This window comes from Heterocephalus glaber, unplaced genomic scaffold (genome assembly GCF_053883595.1).
Source record: "Heterocephalus glaber isolate CG9 unplaced genomic scaffold, H.glaber_assembly_v1.0 deba00000122, whole genome shotgun sequence".
Classification (NCBI taxonomy): domain Eukaryota; kingdom Metazoa; phylum Chordata; class Mammalia; order Rodentia; family Bathyergidae; genus Heterocephalus; species Heterocephalus glaber.
Genome location: NW_028258138.1, coordinates 72,924,183 through 72,948,013, shown reverse-complemented (window position 1 = coordinate 72,948,013; position 23,831 = coordinate 72,924,183). Strand labels below are relative to the sequence as shown.

The 23,831-nt window shown below is 38.3% G+C and overlaps 1 protein-coding gene across 6 annotated transcripts in view; it reads left to right on the top strand.

Moving 5' to 3' along the window:
• The first annotated feature begins 18 nt into the window (after positions 1 to 18).
• The window catches only part of Kpna1 (karyopherin subunit alpha 1), a 50,227-nt gene continuing 26,414 nt past the window's right edge, over positions 19 to 23,831 (top strand). For 2 of the 6 annotated variants that reach the window (XM_087209341.1, XM_087209363.1), the window contains exons 1-4: positions 19 to 208; positions 13,093 to 13,226; positions 18,670 to 18,777; positions 22,495 to 22,594. In XM_087209341.1, the coding sequence (XP_087065467.1) occupies positions 13,098 to 13,226; positions 18,670 to 18,777; positions 22,495 to 22,594 (337 nt within the window). In that variant the 5' untranslated portion in view covers positions 19 to 208; positions 13,093 to 13,097. Of the gene's footprint in view, positions 209 to 508; positions 758 to 899; positions 1,013 to 9,779; positions 9,839 to 13,092; positions 13,227 to 18,669; positions 18,778 to 22,494; positions 22,595 to 23,831 lie in introns of those variants that run through there. The other 4 variants (XM_087209351.1, XM_087209345.1, XM_087209356.1 and 1 more) reach the window with 4 other exon arrangements.

The window sequence follows — 23,831 nt, the reverse complement described above, 5'->3', positions numbered from 1 at the left end:
CGTGCCGCCCCCCACCGCACGCAGGCGCAGTGTGCACGCCGGCTGAGCTGAGTCTCGCGCTCGGTGCGCGGCGGCGGAGAGAGAGGCCTGGTGAGCAACGCCGCGGAGCGGACCAGCTCTGGGTTGAGAGCGGGAGAGGTACGGCGGGCCGGCGAGCGAGCGAGCACCTCACCCTAGCAGTGGCACCGGGATCGGTTGCCTCGAGCCGGTGAGTGAGAGCCGCGGCCGCAGCCCTTCCCCCTCCCGCCGGCGGACCCGGCTGTCCTCCGCAGGAGCCCGGGAGAGGCCCCGGGGCGAGGGCGGGCGCCGGCGGTGCTCGGACTCGGGTTCCTGGGCCCGGAAGCCTGCGGCGCGTCCGTGCGTCACTGGCCGGCTGTCCTAACGGCCGCGCTGAGGGAGGGTGGGGGTGGGGTGATCGCCGTCGGGAACGCCGGGCGAGTGGGGCGGGGCGGCGCGCGGCGGTGGACGCGGCGCCGGGGACTGCGGGGCGCCGAGCCTGCGCCGCTGGGAGCGCGGGTGGCCGCGCCCAGGGCCGCGTCTGAGGCCAGCGAGAACCAAGGTGGCCTCTGGAGATCCTAACCCGGTGGGAAGGTACTGTCTCGGTACCACAAGTTACACCCCGGGCCGGAGCCGGCTCTTCGAGGGCCAGGGGAGTGGAGACGGACGGCCGCAGTTTACAGATGTCACAACACGAGCTGAGGGCGGCGGACTGGGGTGTGGTAATTATATGAATGACAGAACTTCAGCAGCATAGACGGTGAGCCGCGAAGCGAAGGAAACCGCCAAATATTAGATATGCTCAAAAGGGGAGGAGAAAACTCTAGGATGATTGGAGTCAGCGAAGTCGTCATGAAAGAATGTTTTAGGGGTGATGGGAATGTTTCGTGTTTTGCTTACAGTGAAGAGCTTCACAGCTGATTTGGTAAGCAGTAACAGTCAAACTTGAAACATACAATTGAACAACTCGCTTAAACAATACCTTCAAGATCTTCAATTAGCAGCAGTTTAGCAGGTAACATTCCTCTCTTGTTGCTTTAAGACTGTCTCCCTGTATAGTCCAGACTGTCCTAGAACTCGAGATATTCCTGGCTCAGCCTCCAGAGTGCTGAGATTACAGACAAGAACAAACCTGCCTAGCTATGGCTTATTCTTGGCACTGTGTTTTCCTTAACTCAATCTGGCATTTGTAATGTTTTGTAAGTAATACACAAGTTACTCTTTCCATTTTAAAGACTGAAGAGCTTAAAGTTTAATTTTTCAAAGGAAAGCGAGGTGCTCAATTGTATTTTTACTGAAATGGTTTATTCTCCGAAGGTACTATTTTATGGTTATACGTGATTGTAAGGTGGAGGACATGAGCGGGAGTAAAGGAATTAACATTTATTGCGCTCCTTTCCAGGTAATGTGCTAAATATTTACATGTATTAAAATGTCATCTAATGCTTAATATAACTTTGAACTGATGTTACTTTTTCCTGTTTTATACCCAAAAGCATGGAAGGGCAGAGAAGTGATTTAATACAAGGTCATTCAGCTCTTGTTGCAACCCCAAATTACTGCCATTTTAAGAATTATTTTTCTTTTCCTTTTGAATTTCTTGATTGTGTTTTTTGGTTTCTCAATACTGGGGATTGAACCCAGGGCCTTTGCACCGAGCTACATCCCCAGCCCTTTTTAAAAAATTTGAGACAGGCTCTTTCTAAAACGCTACGTTGCTTAGGCTGGGCTGGAATTTGTGATAGTCCTGCCCCAGCCTCCCAGAGTGCTGGGATTACAGCTGTGTGCTACCAGGTCCTGCTGTGTTTTATTTTTAATTCAGTCATTCAGCAAATGCTTAATGGAGATGCAACTAGAGATGTAGTCAAGATTGAGACACACTGTCCATATCTTCATGGAATGTGTAGTTTAATAGGAAAGACTAACAATACAAATATTGACTGGGAGACATTTCATTAGTCATTGTAATTGAACAGAAACTGTAAAAGAGCACTTTATTAAATAGCAGAAGAAGTTCACATGTTGACAACATCAGCCTTGAAGATTTACGGTCCCAGGGAAATAAAACATACATGTATAAAAACTTAGAGTGCGTCTGGGGGATGTAGCTCAGTGGTAGAATCTGGCATGTGCGAGGCTCTGGCTTTGGTCCTCACCACCACTGAAACAAAAACAAACAGAATAAATTAAATGACAGAAATAAAAGCATCACCTGAAATCAGTATATTTGATTTATGTTCTTTCTAACACAGTCCTCATGGAAGTTTCTTTGTAGAACCATTACTTAATATTATGCACCTTGACTTTTATTTAGAATTGATACATACCAAAGGGGACTACAAAACATACTTTATTGCCACTCAAGACTGTTGTTAATATGTTTATTGGTCCCTATAAAATAATACAGACCTTAGAGACAAATTCTTTGTTCTTTTTTGGGGGGGTACCAGGATCGAACTTGGGTCCTTGTGCTTGCGCAGCAGGCTACAAAACCACTGAGCTAAATCCCTGGCCCTCTTTATTATTATTTATTTATTTTCTTTGAGACAGGGTCTCACTGTGTAGTTCACGCTGGTCTTGAACTCACTAGCCTAGGTCAACCTCAAATTCTCAGCAGTTTGCCTGCTTCAGCATCCCAAGTGCTGGGATTATGATGTGTGCCATCATACCTAGCTAGAGACAAATTCTTTTAGAGCTCAGTGCTGAGATTTTTTTTTTTAATTTTCATTTTTTACTTTTTATTTCCCATGAATATTTCTTTTCTAAGCCATCCTGTGTAAGAACTTTATAGTCTTTATACAAAAGGTAATTGAAAAAATGTGGTGAACTTAAATTTATTGCAATAAAAGACACATTGTCATTAATCCCCCTCCGTACTTCCCTTTGCTTCGATTTTTTTGTTCTTGTCTTGAGGCAGGGTCTTGTTATATAGTCCAAGCTGACCTTGAACTCACTATTGTAGCCCAGGTTGGCTTCGAACTGGCAATGATCCTCCTGCCTCAGTTTCCCAGATTCTGGAATCACAGGCATGCGCCACTATGCACCACTTGTTCTTAAGCAGTTCTGGAAGTCCTCTTTTGTGAGTATCTTTAGAAGGTGTGATCAAAAATACAGTGAGAAAAAAAATACAATGAGTGCTGCTGCCATCCAGTGGAAAGGGAGGCTTATAGAAGCAGTGTTCTCATCCACCTTATTCACCAGATCTGGCCCACTGTGCAACTTCTGGCTCTTTCCTAACATCAGAATAACCGAGAAAGGTAACATTTTGATGGCTTTATCAAGGCAGCCATGAGAGTGCAACTAAAAATGAAAAAAGACTTGCATAAAAGTTTCAGAAAGTGGCAGGAACAATGGGATAAGTGTAGCTGAACAGAGGGGTAGTAGGTTGACATTAATGGCACTGTGTCTTTTACTATAATAAATCTTAAAACATTTAAACACACTTGTACTTCTCTGTAACTCTGTATGTGTAAAAAGATCAGGTAAAGGTGACTGACCTAGTAGTGATAAAGACAATCCTAATTACTCTCTTTTTAAGATAGCTTTGTACTTTGTAGGGATTATGAATTTCGCTATAATGATGGAAGAGTACATTGAAAATGGTAAACAATTTTCATTAGCTGACTTAGGCTGATTCTTTCTTCCCTTGCAGTAAGCAGGAGGTGGCCCCAGTGCAACTGGGGGCTACAAAGGCCCTGCAGTGGAAAACTTTGAAGATGTGCATTGAAAGAGAAGGGATGAAAACTGATGAATGTACAGTTTGGTTTTGTTTTTAAAGATGTTAATCCTATAAAGCAGTCCTAAATGAAAAAATTGACTCTGTCCTAGTGTTGTAGACTAATTGGGACAATTCTTAAGAGCAGGCACCAATCCAGAATGTGGATAATAGGGATAATCTCCCTCATATAACAAGAATAATACTGTCCTTCATATACAAAGATAAGTGCTTCATCATCATGATTGATTTTCCAGCATGAAGAGGAATATATGCTGAGCTGTCCCTGTTTTTCTACACTCTGACCAACAAAGAAGAGGGGTTAGAAAGGGAGTTTGTAACTTGGGAACAGAAAAGCCCAGGAAAAGTACTAAAATCTATTGATAGTTCAAGATACATACATATATATCCCCCCAGACTGTCTCACTTATATAGTCCAGGGTAGCCTTGAACTCACTGTGTACCCCAGGCTAACCTCAAACTCAGTGATTCTCCTGCCTCAGCCTCCTTAGTGCTGGGATTTCAGGCCTGGACCACCACACCTGGCTTGATTTCAGCTATATTTCAGATACTTAATTATCCTTGCAGAACCCCTTTTGAGGAGGTGCTTACTCATACCTGATCATACTGTAGATTAGGTAACCTACCTGCCCTACCTCAGAGTAAGTGGTGGAGCTAGGATTCAAACATAGGGCTATTTGTATACTATGTTCACATCAGTCATTAAGGCTTGATTTTCTGTTTGCTCACCATTAGAACGAGGTATTTTGTTCAGCAACTTGAAATGATGCTGTAAAAATCTAGTTTATTAACAGGTGAAAGATTATTCAAGTTTCTTACCACCACTTAAAAAATACAATTTTAAAATTAGAATAATATCTGAAAAGCTTCCTGTTTTAGCTGCTGCACTTAGACACTACCCCTTTCTCTTAGCCATTTCCTCTTGTTTGTATTCATACTTATAAATACCTCCCTTTCATTACAGTTTCCTTTTTTGTTTTTTGGTGCTGGGGATTGAATTTAGGGCCTTGGGCATGGTAGGTGAGTGCTCTATCACTGACCTCTACTCCAGCCCCTATTTGTTCTTAATATAGCAGTTTTAGTCATTATCTATTCATTTAGCTCTAAGCAAGATACTATTCCTTGGTTCTCCATACATATCCACTTCCCCAAAATACATAAACACACATGCACTGCACACATACACACATACTGCCTCTCCCCTCTTCTCAACATAGTTATCAGAGGTGTTTTTTCGGTCAACATTTAGTGTTTATAGTATTGTAAATATTCACTGCAAAACTGGGTGGAGTACTACATCATTTCCTTTCTTGACCAGTTTGTTTTTCTAGGAGTTGATAGGAGCCCTTTGTCCTCTCAATGCAATCCAGGCGCTTTCAACAGTTGTTATTCTGGGCCTTCTTGTTATGTCATCTATAAATTCTCTTTACCCTTCTTCTGTATTGGTTCTCCTTTCCTGTATATTCTTGGCTTATTCCATGTAGTAGGTCTCCTACTAGCTTTCTGAGACATGGTTACATGGGTGTCAGAACTTTCTGAGATCTTGCATGACTGAAAAAAATGTTATTCTATCTTCACTTTTGAACAATAATTTGACTGGGTATAAAGTTCTAGGTTGAAAATAATTTTTACTGTAGCCATATTGCTTTCTTCCCTCCAGTGATGCTGTGGAAATCCGAAGTTATTTTGAAGCCGGGGATGTAGCTCAGTGGTGTCACACTTGGCTGGCAAGCACAAGGTCCTGAGTTTGATTCCATAGTGGTTGTGCTAGTTTACATTCCCATCAACAATGTAGAGCCCCGCCAGCATTTGTTATTATGTGATTTCTTGATGGTAGCCATTCTTTAATGGAATAAGATGGAATTTAAGGCATGTTTCTGACTTGCATTTTTCTTTTTTTTTCTTTCTTTTTTTTCGGTACTGGGGATGGAACTTAGGACCTTGCATTTTCGAGGCAGGCCTGGTGGTGCCACTGAGCTAAATCTCCGGCCCCTGACTTGCATTTTTATAGTGGGCAGAGATGCTGAGCACTTTTTCATATACCCATTGACGACTTGTACTAGTTTTAAGAAGTGTTTGTTCAATTGCCCATTTTTTGATTGAGTTTTTTTTTTTTTTTTTTTTTTTTGGTACTGGGGATCAAACTCGGGTCTTGCCACTTGCGAGGCAGGCGACGAAACCACTGAGCTAAATTCCCAGCCCTTGATTGGTCTTTTATTGGGGGGGGTGTCTCATTTTTTGAGTTGTTTATATAGTCTAGATATTGGTTCTCTGAAGAATAGCTGGCAAAATCTTTTTCCCGTGCCGAAGGTTGTCTTTGTTGGTTCGATTGCTGTGCAGAAGCGTTTCAATTTGATATAATCCCATTTGTTGATTTTTGATGTTACTTCTTTTGCAATTGAATTTTCTATTCAGAAAGTCTTTGCCTATGTCTTCCAAGAGTTTTTCATTTTTTTTCTTCTGTTTTTATATGTTAGTCTTTGACCTGTTTCGATTTGATTTTAGTGCACAGTAAGAGATCAGATCTAAATTTATTCTGAACATGGATAACCAGTTTTCCCAGTATACCATTAAAGAGACTATTTTCTCCAGTGTATGTTTTTGGCATCTTTGTTGAAAATCAGATGGCTGAAAGTGTCTGGGATTGTTTCTGCATCCTCAGTTCTGTTCCATTGATCTACACGTCTGTTTCTGTGGTAGTACCATGCTGTTTTTAATGACTGTAGTTTTGTAATTTAAATTGTGGGGTTGTGATACTTTGTGTTTTGCTCTTGTTGCCTAGGATTACTTTAGGTATTCTAGGTCTCTTTCATATTTTTAGGATTTTTTTTTCCTTAGTTCTGTGAAGAATGATGTTGGTATTTGGATTGGAGTTGCATTAAATCTTGATACCGTTTTTGTTAATGTAGCCATTTTCATAATATTGATTCTGCTTCAGGAACGGGATGCCTTTCCTTTTTCTGATGTCTTCAATCTCTTATTTCAATGTATTCTTTTTAGAGGTCTTTTACTTCCTTAGAGTAATTCCTAGGTACTTAATTTTTTTAAGCTATTGTGAATGGTTGTTTTCCTGATTTTTTTTTTTTTTTTTCCCATGGGTTCCTTGTTAGTGCACAAGAATGCTATTGATTTTTGTGTATTGGTTTTATATCCTACTACTTTGCTGGGTTTATTAGTTCTGGGAGTCTTATTTTTTTTAACTTCAGTAAATGTTTTAGAGTTAGTTGTGCTTCTCAGTTATTGACACATTCATCAGATCATACATGGTCCTTTCATTGTTTTTTCCTTAAATTTCTGAACCCTACTGTTATTCCTTCCTAAGGCATTGTATTTGATACATTATTTTGTTATATATGAATCATTATGAATTTTTAGTGGGATATACATATTGCATAAGTGTGATGTTGTAGACCTTGTCTTGTTTTTTTTTAACTCAACATTATAGACCGTTTTTCTTGAATGTGTGTATATGTATGTAGATATATATTTATTTGTGTCAGTGTAGAATTCCATAATGCCCATCTACCACATTTTATTTTTTATTCTCTAATAATTGATACCTGAGTTGCCTTTCTGCCATCACAAATCCTTAAGGACCTGGTGACAAGTTCTCTGAGTTATAGTCCCAGGAATCTGATCTCTGCAGCATAGGATGAGAGAATTACAGTGGACCCTCGAATTAAGACCAGCCTGATACATGAACAACTTGGGTTATAATAGTTTTAACTTATGACCAAGGTCTTGAGTTATGACCTGAATGCCAGCCCTTGTGTTTCCACATGGTCTCAGGTACAGATTTAACCCTTAAAGAGTTCTGGAAGGAACATTACAACATCCTTTCCTGGGTGGGGTTAATTGAGAAATCCTGAGCCAATGCCTGTCTAAGGATACTGAGATCTTCCTGGAAGAAAGTGTGGCCTACAGTTGCATAGGAGAGAGGCTTTGAAGGCTGTATAGAGAAGCCTGACAAACTTGAGTTATAACCAGCCCTCGTGAATGAATTTAGTTCGTAAGTCAAGGGTCAATTTGTAGTTTATGTACTTGTAGCAGTACAGTAGAGTTCTTGTTTGCTCACATCTTTGCTTTCAGAACTGTGGGAAATTTGTTTGAACCACCCAGGCTCTAGTATTTTGTTGTAGCAGCCCAAACAAATTAGGCCAGCTGACAAGCCAACAGTGAGAGATCGTCACCCAAGATTGATAGTTTAGATTAAGGTTTACTCTTAGGTGTTTTACATTCTATAGATTTTGGCAAATGTAATGTGTACCAGCCATAGTATCATATAGAATAGTTTCCTTGCCCTAAAATAAAATTCTCTGTACTCCATCTGTTCAACTCATTCCCCCCAGACTCTTGGCAACCACTAATCTTTTTACTGTTTGATGAGTTTTTTTGTTTGTTTGATTTTGGGGTTTTCTTCCCCCCTTTTTTTGAGTCAGGCCTGGTCTTGCTTTGTATTTCAGGCTGTCCTCAAATTTGTGTGATCCTCCTGCTTCAACCACCAGAGTGCTTGGATTACAGATGTGCACCAACACACCAGGCTCCCCCCGCCCCCCAAGGAAGCAAGGTTTATTTTTGCTCACAGTTTGTAGAGATTTCAATTTGTAGTTGGCTAGGTCCAAGGCAGGATCCATGGTAGGACAAAGAGCCATGGCAGAGGAAAGCTGCTCACTGCCTGGTGACCAGGAAGCAGAGAGGTTTTTATTGTTTATAATTTTGCCTCTTCGAGAAGCTATAAAATTGACATTGTACCTATGTGGTTTTGAGAAAGCCTTCAACATGACATTTATCATACCCTCTTTTCACCCGAAGAAACTGTAATAATAATAATAAAATAGAATAAAATCTCAAATATGTGCTAAATTCTATTAAATGCCTCTTTGGCAGTTATTGAAGTCATTGTTCCTCTTTTTAACTATGAAATACAGTGAATTATGTTAATGGATTTCCTAGTCCTCAATGATCATTGATTCTTGGGATCTGATACACTTGATGAAGTTGTAGCACTTAATTTTATCTAATGTTTTCTTAAATATTTCTACAGCAGTACCCATAACTGATACTGATTATAGTTTTGAATAATACTGACATTGAATCTTAAATGATAATGTAAATTACAATTAAGTATTTGTAAATACCCAAGCAGATCCCTTTGGACAAGAGGTAACTGCCTATGTAAACAGGTGAACTTGAGATTAATTGCCAAATGACAAGTCAGGTACAGACACAACACACAACACAAACAACATGCGTACCTGATAACATGTAAATGTGGTTGTATCTAATGTGAATGTTCACAATTCAATATAACCTGTGTTGTAATGGACGTACTTAATGCACTCATGTGAAATAAACATTTTCTGAATTTTGGCACCTGGAATTTTTCATCACTTTTATGTGGACTATCATTTTTAACTTTTCATCAGTTTTGTTGCCACTCCTATCTTTTTAAGTCTTCAGATAACACTTGATTTAATGGAAACTCTATGAAGTCCAGCCTGCAAGAGGTCATGACTTAGGAGAGGAATTCACAGGATAAAATCACTGACAGCTGTGTTACCAGCGCACTACAAGGAGGCTACATAGAAATGAAGTGGTCGTTTAAGGACAGCTCTATTGCTGGAAGTGAGAGATTGGGGTCAGTGGTTTTATAGGAAATGCAGTTGCAAGAAATTCAGGCAAGAATTCAGAATTTGGAGAGCTATGACATTGTTCTGGGATGACTTGACTATATTTGAATAAATGTAGAATGTTATACATGAATAAATAATAGAATTTTTGTACATGAATAAACATAGATTGTTGTACATGAAAAAGTAAGACATCCCCTGAAAATATGCCCTATTGTGTCTTTTGGAACAACAATTAATATAAGAGCTCATCTTATTTTCAAGTAAATACCATAGTTACATACACTGGACAAAGGGATGATTCACATTCCATACAGGATGATGTAGGGTGGTGTGAGATTTCATCAACAGTTAAAATGGAAAAAAAACAATTAAAATGGTGTGCGATTTAAAACTTATGAATTATTTATTTCCAGAATTTTCTATTTAATACGTTTGGACCTTGGCTGATCCTGGGTTACTGAAACCTTAGAAGGTAAAACAACAGATTGGGTGGATGGTAGGGGAAGAGTCCTTACATTCAAATCTGAAACAAAATCCCCACCTGTGTGAAACTAGGAGGGAGGATGGGCCAGAGGGGGAAATGGGATGATGAAAGTATGTTGCATGCATTTATAAATCTGCCCAAATGAAATCCATTGATCTGTTTAACCAATATGCACTAATAAAAAATGTGAAGGGAAAAAATTTGAAACGGGACATTATTAATGACCTTACAAAAATGAAAAGGAGTAAGAAGAAATACTATGAAGTTAGATCCCAATAAATTAAATGACTTAAATGAAATGGATAGATTCATTTGAAAAACAAAAACTCCCAAGACTCTCAATGAAGAGTAATCTGACTAAACTTGTAAGATGTGAAGACACTGAATTACTTGTTACAGAACTACACACATTAAAAAACCTAGGCCCATCTGATTTCACTGCTGAATTCTACCAAACAAAGAAGTATTGATACTTTACTCATTCTTCACAAAGTATTCTAAAGATAAAGAATGGGGGAACATTGCTCCATTCATTTTATGGAGCCCAGTTTACCCTGATAGCAAATTCAGACAAAGATATCACAAGAATACTACAGACAGTACAATATAGTCCAGTGATGGCAAACCTTTTAGAGCTTTCAGTGATCACAAACAGCCCACTGTGGCACATGTGCATAGGTTTGCCGCCACTGTGTAGTCAATATGAATATAAAACTCCTTAGCAGATACTAGCAAACTGAGTTCAGCACCATATAGAAATATTCATACATCATGACCAAGTGGGATTTATCCCAGAAATGCAAACTTGGTTTAAAATCCAAAAACCAATTGAGGTAAAATAAAAGAAAAAGCTACATTGTCATTTCAGTAGATACAGAAAAAGCACTTGACCACGTCCAGTACTTTTTAATGATAAAAATCACTAAACAACTAGGTGTATTAGCTTTTCCATTGCTGGGACAAAATATCCAACACTCAAAACTTAAAAGAAGTTTATTTTAACTCGTGGTTTTCAGAAGATTTAGTCCATGGTTCCAAGGTAGAAGAAGCATGACAGAAGGATTGATGAGAGAAAACAGAAAAAGTAGGAGCTGGGGGCAAGGCCATGTCTCCAATATCCACCCCTCTAACATAGCCCCATCTGCTAGCAGCACATGACTTTATCAGTGGATTAAACCACTGATGAGTATAGTCAACCCCAATCCAATCACCTTTTAAAATTCCTGTCTGAATGCACAAGACTTTCAGGGGGAATATTTTAGATCTAGATCATAATTCTAGGAATGGGAGGGAAATGCTTAACATGATGAAGAAAATCTATGAAAAACTCCAAGGTAATATTATACTGTATGGTAAAAGCTTGTTAGGAATAAAATTTGACAGTCAATAAACCATATATATACATATACATATATATGCGTATATATATGTATATATATGTATAGTATGCTTTGTTGTTGAGCTGTTTGTCAACAAGAGTTTTCATAGTCCATTCAGGCAGCTATAACAACACCAGAGACTAGGTGGCTCATAAGAGAAATTTTCTGGGTGTGGTGGTGCATTCTTGTAATCACAGCACATAGGAGGCTGAGCCAGGAGGATTGCCACAAGTTTGAGGCCAGCCTCAGTTACTTAGTGAGTTCAAGGCCAGGCTGAACTACAAGTCTCAACAAAAGAAAAACAAAAGCGTGAACAGAAAAAGAAAAAAGATTAATGTGGACTTAAACAAAATGAAGTTTTTATACTTTAACATACCATCAAGAAAGTAGAAAGATAACCTATAGAATGGGAGAACATATTTAGAACATATCTGTAGATCATAGCTGATAGTTTTATCTAGAATATATAAAAAACTTTAAAAAACTTAGTACATATTCACAGTACGTAATGATTACATTCATTGTGGGCAGTTGGTACATGTACATTGTATAAAGAATTCTTAGAGGGCCGGGGATTTAGCTCAGTGGCACCGTGCCTGCCAAGAAACTGCAAGGTCCTGAGTTCAATCCCCAGTATGAAAAAAAAAAAAAGAATTCTTACAACTCAGCAAGAAGATAACCCATAGTCAGAGGATCTGGATAGACTATTTTAATGGGACATATATAGTTAGCAAATAATTATGTGAAAAGGTACTGAATTTTATTGGTCATCAGGATTGCAAATCAGACCATTGGTTCATACCCACTAGGATAGTCTAAATAAAAAGGACATAATAGCAAAGTGTTGGTGAGGATGTACAGAAATTGCAACCTCTTACATGCTGCCAAATGACATATAAAATGGTAAAGCCGCTTTGGCAAAACAGTTCAGTAGTTCTTTCAAGAGATTAGTGTATAACTTAGTGGTTCCACTTCTAGGCATATATACAAGAGAAATAACATGTCTGTAAGAACTTGTACGCAAGTGTTTAGTTGGTTGTTTTGGTTTGGCTTTTTGAGACTGGGTCTCACTATATAGTTCAGGCTGGCCTTGAACTCATTAAGTAGACCAGGTTGGCCTTAAACTTATGGGAATACTCCTCCCTCAGCCTCCTTAGTGCTGAGATTACAGGTGTGCACCACCATGCCCAACCACAAATGTTTACAGAACCATTGTTCATAATAACAAAAAGTAATATTTTGCCGCCTGCTGCTCAAGCACAAGGACCTGAGTTCGATCCCCGATACCAAAAAAAAAAGATAGTAAGTAATAGCTCAAATATCCATGCACTGATGAAGGGATAAATATAACAGTGTATCTATGTAAAATGGAATATTATTCAGCCATAGAAAGGAATGAAGTACTGATATATTTTACAATGTAAGTGTACTTTGTAAACATGCTAAGTGAAAGAAGTCATGAAAGATTGTGTAGTGTATGATTCTGTTCATATGAAATATCCAAAATGAAATACGAATGATAGCTAAATGATGCAGGATTTCTTTTTCTGGGTTTTTTGGTTTTTTGTACTTTATAAATTTATGATACTGGGGGTTGAATGCTTTGCATGCTAGGCAAGTACTCTACCACTGAGCTACATTCCCAGCCCCAGGATTATTTTGAGGTTTGGGAAATACTCTTAAAATACATTATGGTTATGGTTGTACACAGCTATGAATACAATAGATAAATTGTGTATTTTAACAAAGCTGTTAAAAATCATTTCTAGTATCTGGGCATGTGTAAGCTTAAGGCTGAACTTGTGGAATAAGAGAACTTTTTTACTATAAGCTTTCTCATCTGTTCTCTTTACACTTTTGTAGAAATCATGACCACCCCAGGAAAAGAGAACTTTCGCCTGAAAAGTTACAAGAACAAATCTCTAAATCCAGATGAGATGCGTAGGAGGAGGGAGGAAGAAGGATTACAGCTACGAAAGCAGAAAAGAGAGGAGCAGGTAGGTCCTCTATCTTTGTTCATTTCTTTAAAAAAAGAAATGTTCCATCTTAAACTGGCAACTGTTCTCTTTTATTTATATTTCAACAATGATATATCTGTGTTCCTCTCTACACTATCAAACCAACACTATTTTTGGACAGGGAAGAGGAGGTACTGAAAAATGGAATGCAAGAATGAGAAAATCTCTCAGGTTTCTATTTTGTCACAAAAACCCTGTTTAAGTTTTTGGTCTGTTTGCTTCCTTAAGATTTTTGTGCTTTTTTTTTTGGTACTGGGGATCGAACTCGGGACCTTGTGCTTGTGAGGCAGGCAGCGGCACCACTGAGCTAAATCCCCTATGAGCATTTTTTGTTAGTGAATTCTGAAATGACCATAAAAACTTTGTGTCTCATTATAAATTTCAGTTTGAAAAATTGTATATAAAATAAAGGATAAAGAATATTATGAATCTGTTTTTTGGGTTCAGTAATTGTTATCTGTTTGCCATCCTTATTTCCTATTTGTCTTTACATTTTTTTACTAGCTAATATTTTAAAATAAATTTCAAGGAATGTATCTTATGATTCTGTATTATTCATAAGGGCATTTAGTACACTGATTTTTTTAAAAAATTATTTTTAAGCTGAGAGCATCTATAAAAGAACTTAGGACTTAGCCTCACTTTACTTTCTTTTAAAAATGCTTAGGAAAGAGCTGGGCATGGTGGTGCATGCCTATAAATAATATAACCCCAGCACTTGAGAGGCTGAGTCAGGAGGATTGCCATGAGTTTGAGGCTAGCCTGAGCTACATAGTGAGACTATGTCTCGAAAAACCAAAATAGCCAGGGTCTCAGTAGTGCCACACCTGCCTTGCAAGCATAAGGTCTGGAGTTCGATCCCCGGTACCAAAAACAAAATAAAAATTATAGTTAGTTGGAAGTTTACCATATTCATTGTATGAGATCTGAAGTTGCTCTAGGGCTTTAATAAATAACTTAATTTTGTCATTTCATATGTGCCAAGTTGTATTGGGAGAACTGGTGAAACTAAAATCTGCTGGGTGTGTTGGCTCATGCCTGTAATCCTGTAGCACTCTGGGAGGCTGAAGCAGGAGGATCTCAGGTTTACGGCCATCCTGGACAATTTAATAACTTAGTAAAACCCTGTCTCAAAATAAAATTTTAAAAGGGTGGGGATATAGCTGAGTTTAAAGGCCATGGGTTTAATTCCCAATGTTATCTGCCCAATCCCCCACCCCCCAACCAGGCTTCCTAATACCGCAGCAGTGCTTACATCATGTCTAACTTGTAAAATAGTAACCATCCGGAAATACAAAATTATTTATCTTTGCACAGTTGCTGTGTCATCTATCTGGAAAAGTCTCTAGCTTCTGCCAACTGAGCATCTAGATTTGAGGATGCTATGGCAGATGGTGCTGTCAAGTACACAAAGATAATCTACATCTTTTAGTAGACTAGAATTTTTTTATCTGGGTGCATATATCACCTCTGGCAAGATAATAGTGACAGACCAAACTAAAAATTTATTTTTTGGAAAATAGATTACTAGTTGCTACTATTCTGACTGTGCTAGTACTTAAAGTTTTTCATGTAAGAAAGAGGAATACTTTGTATTCACTGTTGAAATACTTTAAATTACATAGATTCTTGCTGCACCAGCGTGAGAAGATAATATATAACATGGTTTTGCTAAAAAAGTTCATAAAAACCGTAGTGATTAAGAGTGGAGGTTTGATATTTTTAGTTACAAAAAATATTTTCTGGAATAACCAAGTTGATAAACTTGTGGACATCCAATGTTTCCGTCAATTTTTTTCCCCTCAGTTTACTTGGCTAACAAGTCTAGGCACCCTATAGTCTGACAAACTGTAATATACAAGTCGTGATTGTCTTAGCGTTAACCAGACTAGGAAAACTCATACTTTTTGGAGGATTCAGGAAAGTCTTGGCTTTCGTAGTAGAAATTAATTAGCTTTGGACTTGGCACTGCTCTAGATCTGCCTAACAAATCACAAGAAAGGTCCGAAAGTATCAAACTGTTTCAGCATAGCTGCATACCAGATCTCAAGAATATTTATAGAGGATTTAGCTTAGTGGCACCGTGCCTGCCTTGCAAGTGGAAGGTCCTGAGATTGATTCCTGGTATAAGAAAAAAAAAATACATAGAGTAAAAAGCACCAAAAACATACATTGGAGAAAGGACAGTCACTTCAAAGTAGCGCTAGGAAAACTATATATCTATATATAGAAGAATAAAACCAGTCCCCATCTCCATGTATAAAATCAATTCAAAATGCATCAGAGATACAAGATTTGAAACTATGTACCTATTGGAAGAAACCAGGGAATACTTTGGAAAAATAGATTGCCTGTCTTTATTCTCATTCCATGCAATATAGAAGACTTTTGTGATCTCAAAAGGTGTAGGGATTTCTCTCTACTTGCAAGCAAGATATCAGTTCTACAGACAACATACACCAGCTGAATATCCTCTAATAGTGATTAAATTGTAACACTAACTGGATACAAGTAGATACAGGGTGATCTCAGTTTCCACGTCATGTCCTTCCCCCTCCCCACGTTAGATGCCAGTTGTAAGCTCCAAGTTGTTTTATCTCCATTTGATGGCCAGCTATTAATCAGCGTTCCCACAACCCATTTCTTGGGTTTGATTTATTTGCTGGAGCAGTTCACGGAACTCAGGGAAATGTTTACTGGTTTATTATAAAAAGTTATAAGGGATTTAGATGAAGAAGTGCATGGGACAAGGTATAGGAGAAGGGGCACAGGACTTCCATGCTCTTTTCAGGCAGGCCATCCTCAAAGAACCTCCATGTATTCCACTCTGGAGGCTTTGTGACTCCTATCCTGTTGGGTGTTAATGGAGACTTCATTCGATATCTCATGCTAATAAACTGATTGGGGAAACGCAGCAAGGGCTGTCTGTTGTAGCATTCTTGCCTCAGCATTGTTTCTCCATTCAGGTTATATGGCAGGACCCCACTAGAATGAGGAGTCTTAATGACCTATTAGGGCTAAGCCAGAAAATTTCTTTATGGCCAACTCTTAGGACAAAAAGGGGAAAGGCTTGTAGTTTCTGTGACTGTCCTTGAGAAAGAGAAATTTTGGTTCTGTGGCCTAATAAGCCAGAAACTGTGGACTGGAGCCTGGAACATATATATATATCACATTGGTAAAAGCAGTCCTTTTTTGGATAAGACCCTGAAATTACAGGTGACAGAAACAAAAATAGAAAATTGAATTATATCAAACTAAGAAGGTTCTGCACAGCAAAGGAAATAAGCAGCAGAGTGAAGAGGCACAACTGTCTGTCCAGGAATTGATATCCAGGATATATAAGGAACCAAAAAGTCAACAGCAAAACATACAATCTGATTTAAAAATGGATAAATGATCTGAATAGACATTTCTCAGAAGAAGATATAAAATGGCTAAGAAGTATGTGAAAAAAGCTCAACATCACTAATCAACAGAAAATGCAAATCAAAACCCATAATGAAATATTATCTCACCCTCTTAGAATGGCTGTAATAAAAAGACAAAAAATTAAAAAGCTTGCAAGGATAGAGAAGGGGAAGTCTTGTATACTTTGTACACTGTTGGTGGGACTGTTGGGAATGTTTAGTAAAATCATTATGGAAAACAGTATGGAGGTTCAAGAAACTACAAAAGAACTACCATGTGCTCCAACTGTCCCATTACTGGGTATATAGTTAAAGGAAATGAACCCAGTATATCAGAGATACCTACACTCCCTTCTTTATTGTAGCACTAATGATAGTTAATACTGCCCCCAAAGAATGAGTTAGGAAGTATTCCCTCTGCTTCTGTCTTCTGGAAGAAGATAATTATGCACTGATCAGTACGAAATTAGACTCAAAGGGAACCTTCTATAGATCTTTGAAATTCTCTGTATGTTAATTTCCTTCCTTTTATTCTGCCTTGTGAATTCTGTATGCCCTGCCCTCCTCCTCAGTTCTAAACTCTTAATTCAAGGAGTATGTAAGCTCTGTTTGCATTTGCCCTCCCTGCATTTCAGCCTGGAAACTGTCCAGGCAGTAATCCAAGGCAGTCATGGATCTGATCTTGTGTATTCCTTCTGAGAAATCACTTTCACTAGCTATCGATTGTTGAATGTCTGAACTGTCTGAGGCTGATCAAACCTCGGAAATGGCAAGGGCTAAAGAAAAAAAGACAGTAGAGACTTGTGTAATTTCAAAGTATATGGGAGGCCGGGAGGTCGGTGCCTCAGAGTGGGCAAAGACCAAGACTCTCCATATTAGTCATTATTTATTAGGCACACACAATAACTGGAGGGCATATGGGTGACTTAGAGGGTGGTGGTGATCCTGCTTCCACAGAATCTCATGCTGATCAGGGGGAAAAGGAGAGCATTCTCACAACAGTAGGTGGGATGAATTAAGCTGATAAGGAATTTGTCCTTCCCCAGATGAAACTTTTCTCTTTTTGTATTACTACTTGGTTCTCAAAGAACCAGGATGTCTTCAGCTGATGTAATCTTGCCCTTGAGCACCACAGCCTCACGGACCTTTGAGGCCTCTGCTGTGACTAGAGGCAAACTGGAGTTGTTTCCTACCACCAAAGCCGGCTCATGGACAACCCAACATTGAGCCTTAGATAGCTATAGTCCTACTTTATTATGAAATGATTTTTCCGCAGAATTTATGTAGAATAGCTCTCAACACTAAACCATGTTATTTTATGTATTTTTTTCTGCTTTTTAGTTGTTTAGGATGGGAAGATAGGTTACTGTCTCTCCTTCATGGCTTGATGAGTAAATGTGCTGATGGGATTCTCAAGGATAAAACAGGAAGCATCTTACTGCGCTGACTTTGGAGAGAACTGTTCTTCCCCTGTGCAAATTAGTGGACGCTTTAAAATAAAGTAGTGTTCAAAGAGTCCTCATTTGTTGTCACTGATTCTTGGAGAGATTGGGAAGGCTAGACGCCTCAATCCACTTTTTTGCAAAGTTTATTTGAAAAAGTGAAGAGAGAGAGAGAGAAACTAGCTCTGCAGAGTGAGCTTGATGCCTGGTTAAGACCATCCTGTTGCCTGCTTCGTATAGAGAGATGTGAGAAATGGCTACACGTGGTCCTTTTTCCAACCTTTTTTTTTTTTTTTTTTTTAATGTATCGTGCACTCACAAGGCTTCTAAGGTAGGTTTTATCTCATCAGGTATTGATTATGCATATACAGTAGTGATAATAAATTCTATTAGATTGTCAGTACATCTGAAATTATTCCTCCTCAGGTAAGACTTAAGGTACCACAAACTGTAGAATTCTAAAGATGACTTTCAGAGAGCTCCACTCCTTTTGATTTTTAAATGAAATATCTAGTATTTGTATGCTGAACTCCCTTGTGTTAGAATTGCATTACTGATAGCCTTATTTTTCAGTTATTCAAGCGAAGAAATGTTGCTACAGCAGAAGAAGAAACAGAAGAAGAAGTTATGTCAGATGGTGGCTTTCATGAGGCCCAGATCAACAACATGGAGATGGCACCAGTAAGTAAAATAATAAAAAGGGCTTGTTTTGGGCCAGGGATTTAGCTCAGTGGTTCCGGCGCCTGGCTTGTAAGCACAAGGTCCGGAGTTCAATCCCTGGTACCAGAAAAACAAAAGGGCTTGTTTTGAAGATAATGTGATCTCTTCCTGACTTTAATCAGTGGGTAGGTTAGATAACTACAAAAAGTACTTGGCATTTTTTTTTTTTTTTTGGTACCAGGGATCGAACTCAGGCCCTTGGAGTTGTGAGGCAGGCGGCAGCACCACTAAGTAAATCCCTGTCCTGGCATTTCATTTTTAAAAAGAAGCTATATATTTACTATTTAATATTTATCTCTTAATAACTGTTTCATTGTATTTTGGATAATGTACATTTAAACAAAATTAAATTACAAAAATTAGTTCAACTATAAAACTTATAAAGAATTTATGTCAAAACACCCCTTTTGTACCACAAATTTTTTACAATTATTGCATATCAATTTAAAAATTAAAATTACCCCCTCAAAATTATATTTAAGAATAAAATTATTCCTTAAAACTGACAATTACAGGGCCGGGGATTTAGCTCAGTGGTTTCGCCGCCTGCTGCGCAAGTGCAAGGACCTGAGTTCGATCCCTGGTACCAAAAAAAAAGCAAAAACAAAAAAACCCTGACAATTACAAATTCAACAAGTATATGATTTTAAAAGTTGATTCTGACTTTATTTTTTGGTATGGGGGATCGAACTCAGGACCTTACACTTGCAAGGCAGGCACGGCTCCACTGAGCTAAATCCCTGGCCTAGAAGTTGATTCTATATCAGAACTATTGGGGGCCGGGGATTTAGCTCAGTGGTTTCGCCGCCTGCTGTGCAAGCGCAAGGACCCGAGTTCGATCCCTGGCACCAAAAAAAAGAACAAAAAAACCCCCAAAAAAACCCCAGAACTATTGGAATATTCTGTTCTAAAGCATCATGTAACTTTTTTGATTTACATAGTTACAAAAATTATGCTTTGTGTGGATGAGACCTATGTATTTCTGTGTATTATAATTGTATAATTTTTAAATAGATCATATATACACTTGTTTTTTATTTTTTATTTTATTTATTTGGTTCCGGGGATCGAACTCTGGTCCTTATGCTTGCGAGGCAGGCAGCAGAACCACTGAGCTAAATCCCCGGCCCCACTTTTGTTTTTTAGAGAAAAGTATCATCTAACGTAGTCATCCAGTATTTTTCCTCAGTGGCAACCATGATTACTCAGTTCTTATTTTCTCTTTTATAGAGCTTGTATGTGAAGGAAATGCTCCCTATCCATCTTTTTTTTTTAGTGCAAATGGTGGCATATTATGCACAGTATTTTATAGTTTTGGGTTTTTTTATTTCATTTCATAGATCTCTGGTTACATGTACTTATTTTCTTTTGGAATTGAGAAGGGAGTATATTCCTTTTGGAGTTGATTTAGACATTGTTGCCAACACTGCCATTTTCTAGGGCCTTCAGAAATTTAGTCTTTCCAATTTAAAAATTAAGTCGATATATTGTTATGTATTGTATATTGGGTATTAAGTGAATATATTGTTTTATGAACTGTACTATGGTTCTTCAGAGAAACAGAACCAGTGAGAGAGAGAGTTAAGTGGCTCACATGGTTGCTAGCTCACAAATTTGAAATCTGTTTGACATATCAGCAGTCTGGAATATTAGGCAAAAATTGATGTTGTCTGAAGGCTGAATTCTTTCTTCGAGAAACCTCAGTCCTTGCTCTTACAGCCTTCACCGGATTGGGTGATGTAAACCACATCATGAGGAGCAATCTGTTTAACTCACATGAACTGAGTTAAATTTTAATCACATCTACAACATTTTGTTTTTCTCCCCCCCTCCCCCATACTGGGGATTGAACCAGGGAATTCACAGTGAGCTGCGTCCTTAATCCCTCCACCCCTTTTTAATTTTTTATTTTGAGATGAGGCAGGGTCTTGCTAACTAAACATGTTTTCAGAGTAACATCTAAACTAGTGAGTGTTTTGACCAGGTAACTAGTTACCATAACCTAATCAAGTTAACACATAAAATTAAAGTCTATTATCAATTTAGCATTCATTCACATCTAACACCATGCCAAGTCTCAAAGAAACAACAAAATTATTCTTCCCTCTAAGATGATAGCACTTTCTTGCATGTAGCTGAATATGTATCAACCCTTTCCAGAAGAAGAGGATGCAAAATTCTTGGGTAATGTTCACTCCTTTTCTTGATGCCCTGTAATTTAAATACCAGGATGTAAAATCAGTACAGCTTATGTGAGAAGACAATATGAGAAGGAAAAAAAAGATAATTGCTTATGTAAATATAAATGTTTTAACACACAGAGATGTATATAGCTGGGTGTGTGGGTGTGCGTTTAAAGATATTCATAAGTCTTTAGGTGCCTTTGTTTATTTAGGAGTCGGTCTTGGAACTTTGACAGGAATTACTTCTCTCACTCTTGAGCATATGCTTCATATATTCCCCTATAGGTGTTCCTAAGTGTTAGATATTGCTTACCAATCACCCAGGATTTACACTCACCATTTACACTCAGCAGGACAGTTTTACAATTCATCTTGCGAATTAATGTTAAGAACTTTTGTTTCATTGTGACTAATGATCCTGAGAAGATAATGGACATGGGTTTTAGTATGAAATGGAAGAATAATAAAACAAGAAAATAGTGGGAAACTGAAAATGTCTGTTAAATTACTAAAATACTGGTGGGAGGTACATGCCTATAATCCCAGCACACTGGGAAGCTGGGGCAGGAAGGTCACAATTCTAGCCCAGCTTGGGTAACTTAGCAAGACCCTTTTGTAGCTGAGTACAAAGGCCCTGGTTCAATCTCTAGTACCAGACACCCCCCAACCCCGCACCAGGTTATAATAAAGTGAGAAAATAGTTTTAACAAAGCAAGAAAAATAAGAATTTTAAGAGTTTGCTGTTGAATTTGGCAGTGGCTAGAATTTATGATTTATTCAATACCACTGTGTACTTCTTCCGTGTTGGTTGAGCCAAACATTTGTATGATTGTATGCCAGCATTAGTGATAGAGTGGTCAGGTGGATAGGGTCTTGCTTTAAACAGTACACAGTGTGTACATGTATTGAAACATCACATGGCATCTCATTAATATGTAGTTGTTAATGTTTTTATGTGTCAGTTAAAAATTAATTTGAAAAAATACAAAGAAAAGGGGGTCTTGGCTTTCAAGAAGATTACAGTAAATGGGGGAACCCAGACATTAACAAATCATCAGGAAAAATATCTAGAAGTGATCACAGTTGGCTGGGCATAGGATTTAGATAGGGTGACGTGGTAGAGCTAGAGCAGCTGCTTGAGGTTTAGAGGTCATGAAAAACCATTGTTTAGATCTTAACATTTAATTTCTATAATAACAACAGCCAGCCAAATCATAAGCAAGAAGAGGAGGGATAATAAGCTTCTTGTCTTAGCATTTACTAATGAGATTACTTTCTCATTAGTAAGACCTTTTTTAAATAATAAACAAAGAATTTGGCTTCATTACATCACTAATCATTTTATACATTTTTGGGTGTGAATATTGTTCTACCTGTGTGAAATTTCTGGAGAAATATGGCTAAATTGGTAACTGGCAGTAACTTCTATTATCTTTGTTTTTCTCTCAGTTAAGTTTAATGTCTCACTACATTTACTTTGTGTTTGTTACCCCAGGGTGGTGTTATTACTTCTGACATGATTGAGATGATATTTTCTAATAGCCCAGAGCAACAACTTTCTGCAACACAGAAATTCAGAAAACTGCTTTCAAAAGGTGAGCTCTAAATATGAGTGTATCTTTTCATCTCTATAAAATATTCCTTCCCATAATCTGTTTTCATGTCTCAGATGATTTGATTTGAAGTGTATTTTTAGAATTAAAGTTGTTTTTGTTGTTGTTGTTGTTTTTTGTTTTTGAGACAAGATCTCAAAGTGTAGTTCAGGCTGGCCTTGAACTCATGGGAATCCTGCCTCAGCCTCCTGAGTGCTGGCATTACAGGGGTGCACTAACACGCCTGGCTTGAAGTCCATTTTAGTCAGTTAAAAAATTGATACATGTACACATGCATAATTTTGAATAATGGCTTTTCACTTGTTTATGAGATTTTTTTTTTTTTTGGTACTGAGGATCGAACTCAGGACCTTGCACTTGTGAAGCAGGTGCAGCACCACTGAGGTAAATCCCTGGCCGTGTTTATGAGATTTTTGTTTTGTTTGTTTTTTGAGGCAGAGTCTTACTATGTAGACCAGGGTGATTTCCAACTCACGGCAGTCCTCCTGTCTCAGCCTCCCAAGTGCTGGGATTATAGGCATGTGCCACCATGCCTGGCTGTTGATGAGATCTTACCTTTAATTTTTCAGTCATCTTTTTTTTTTGGTACTGGGGCTCGAACTTGCTTGCTGCAAGTCAGTCGGGAGCACCATTGAGCTAAATCCCCGGCCCAGTTTTTCAGCCATTTTACAAAAGACCTTAGTGAATCATAATCAAGATTTTAAGTCATTAAGAAACTCCACTCTTCTTATAGAAAAACTTCTTTATAATGTTTCTTGAGAAAGCAGTAATTGTTTATTTTAATGTTAGCAATTTACCACTGCAACTTAAGTATGGATTTGTTACTGGATAGGATAGCTCACTACCCTTTTGGTATGCTTAGAATGGAGTATGATACTGTCACCCTGAGCAAGTAAAGATAATTTGAACCTTATTAAAATGTTAATAGTAAATATTTCATCCTACCCCTACACTACGTGGTAAGTTATGGTTGTTTGGAATCATTAGTGATTTTAAAAACTTAACATAATAAAAACTTACCATCATGACACACCAAATGTGTCTTTTATGTGGCAACTTACTAAATACAGTAGACCCTTGATTTACGAAATCTATTGGTTCCTGAGGGCTGGTTGTAACTCAAGTTGGTTGTAAGTTAATAGAGCTGAGGTCTGGACGTTTACCTGGGTACACGCTATAGAACAAGAGGCAGATGAATCTCCCATTAACCTAATTAACT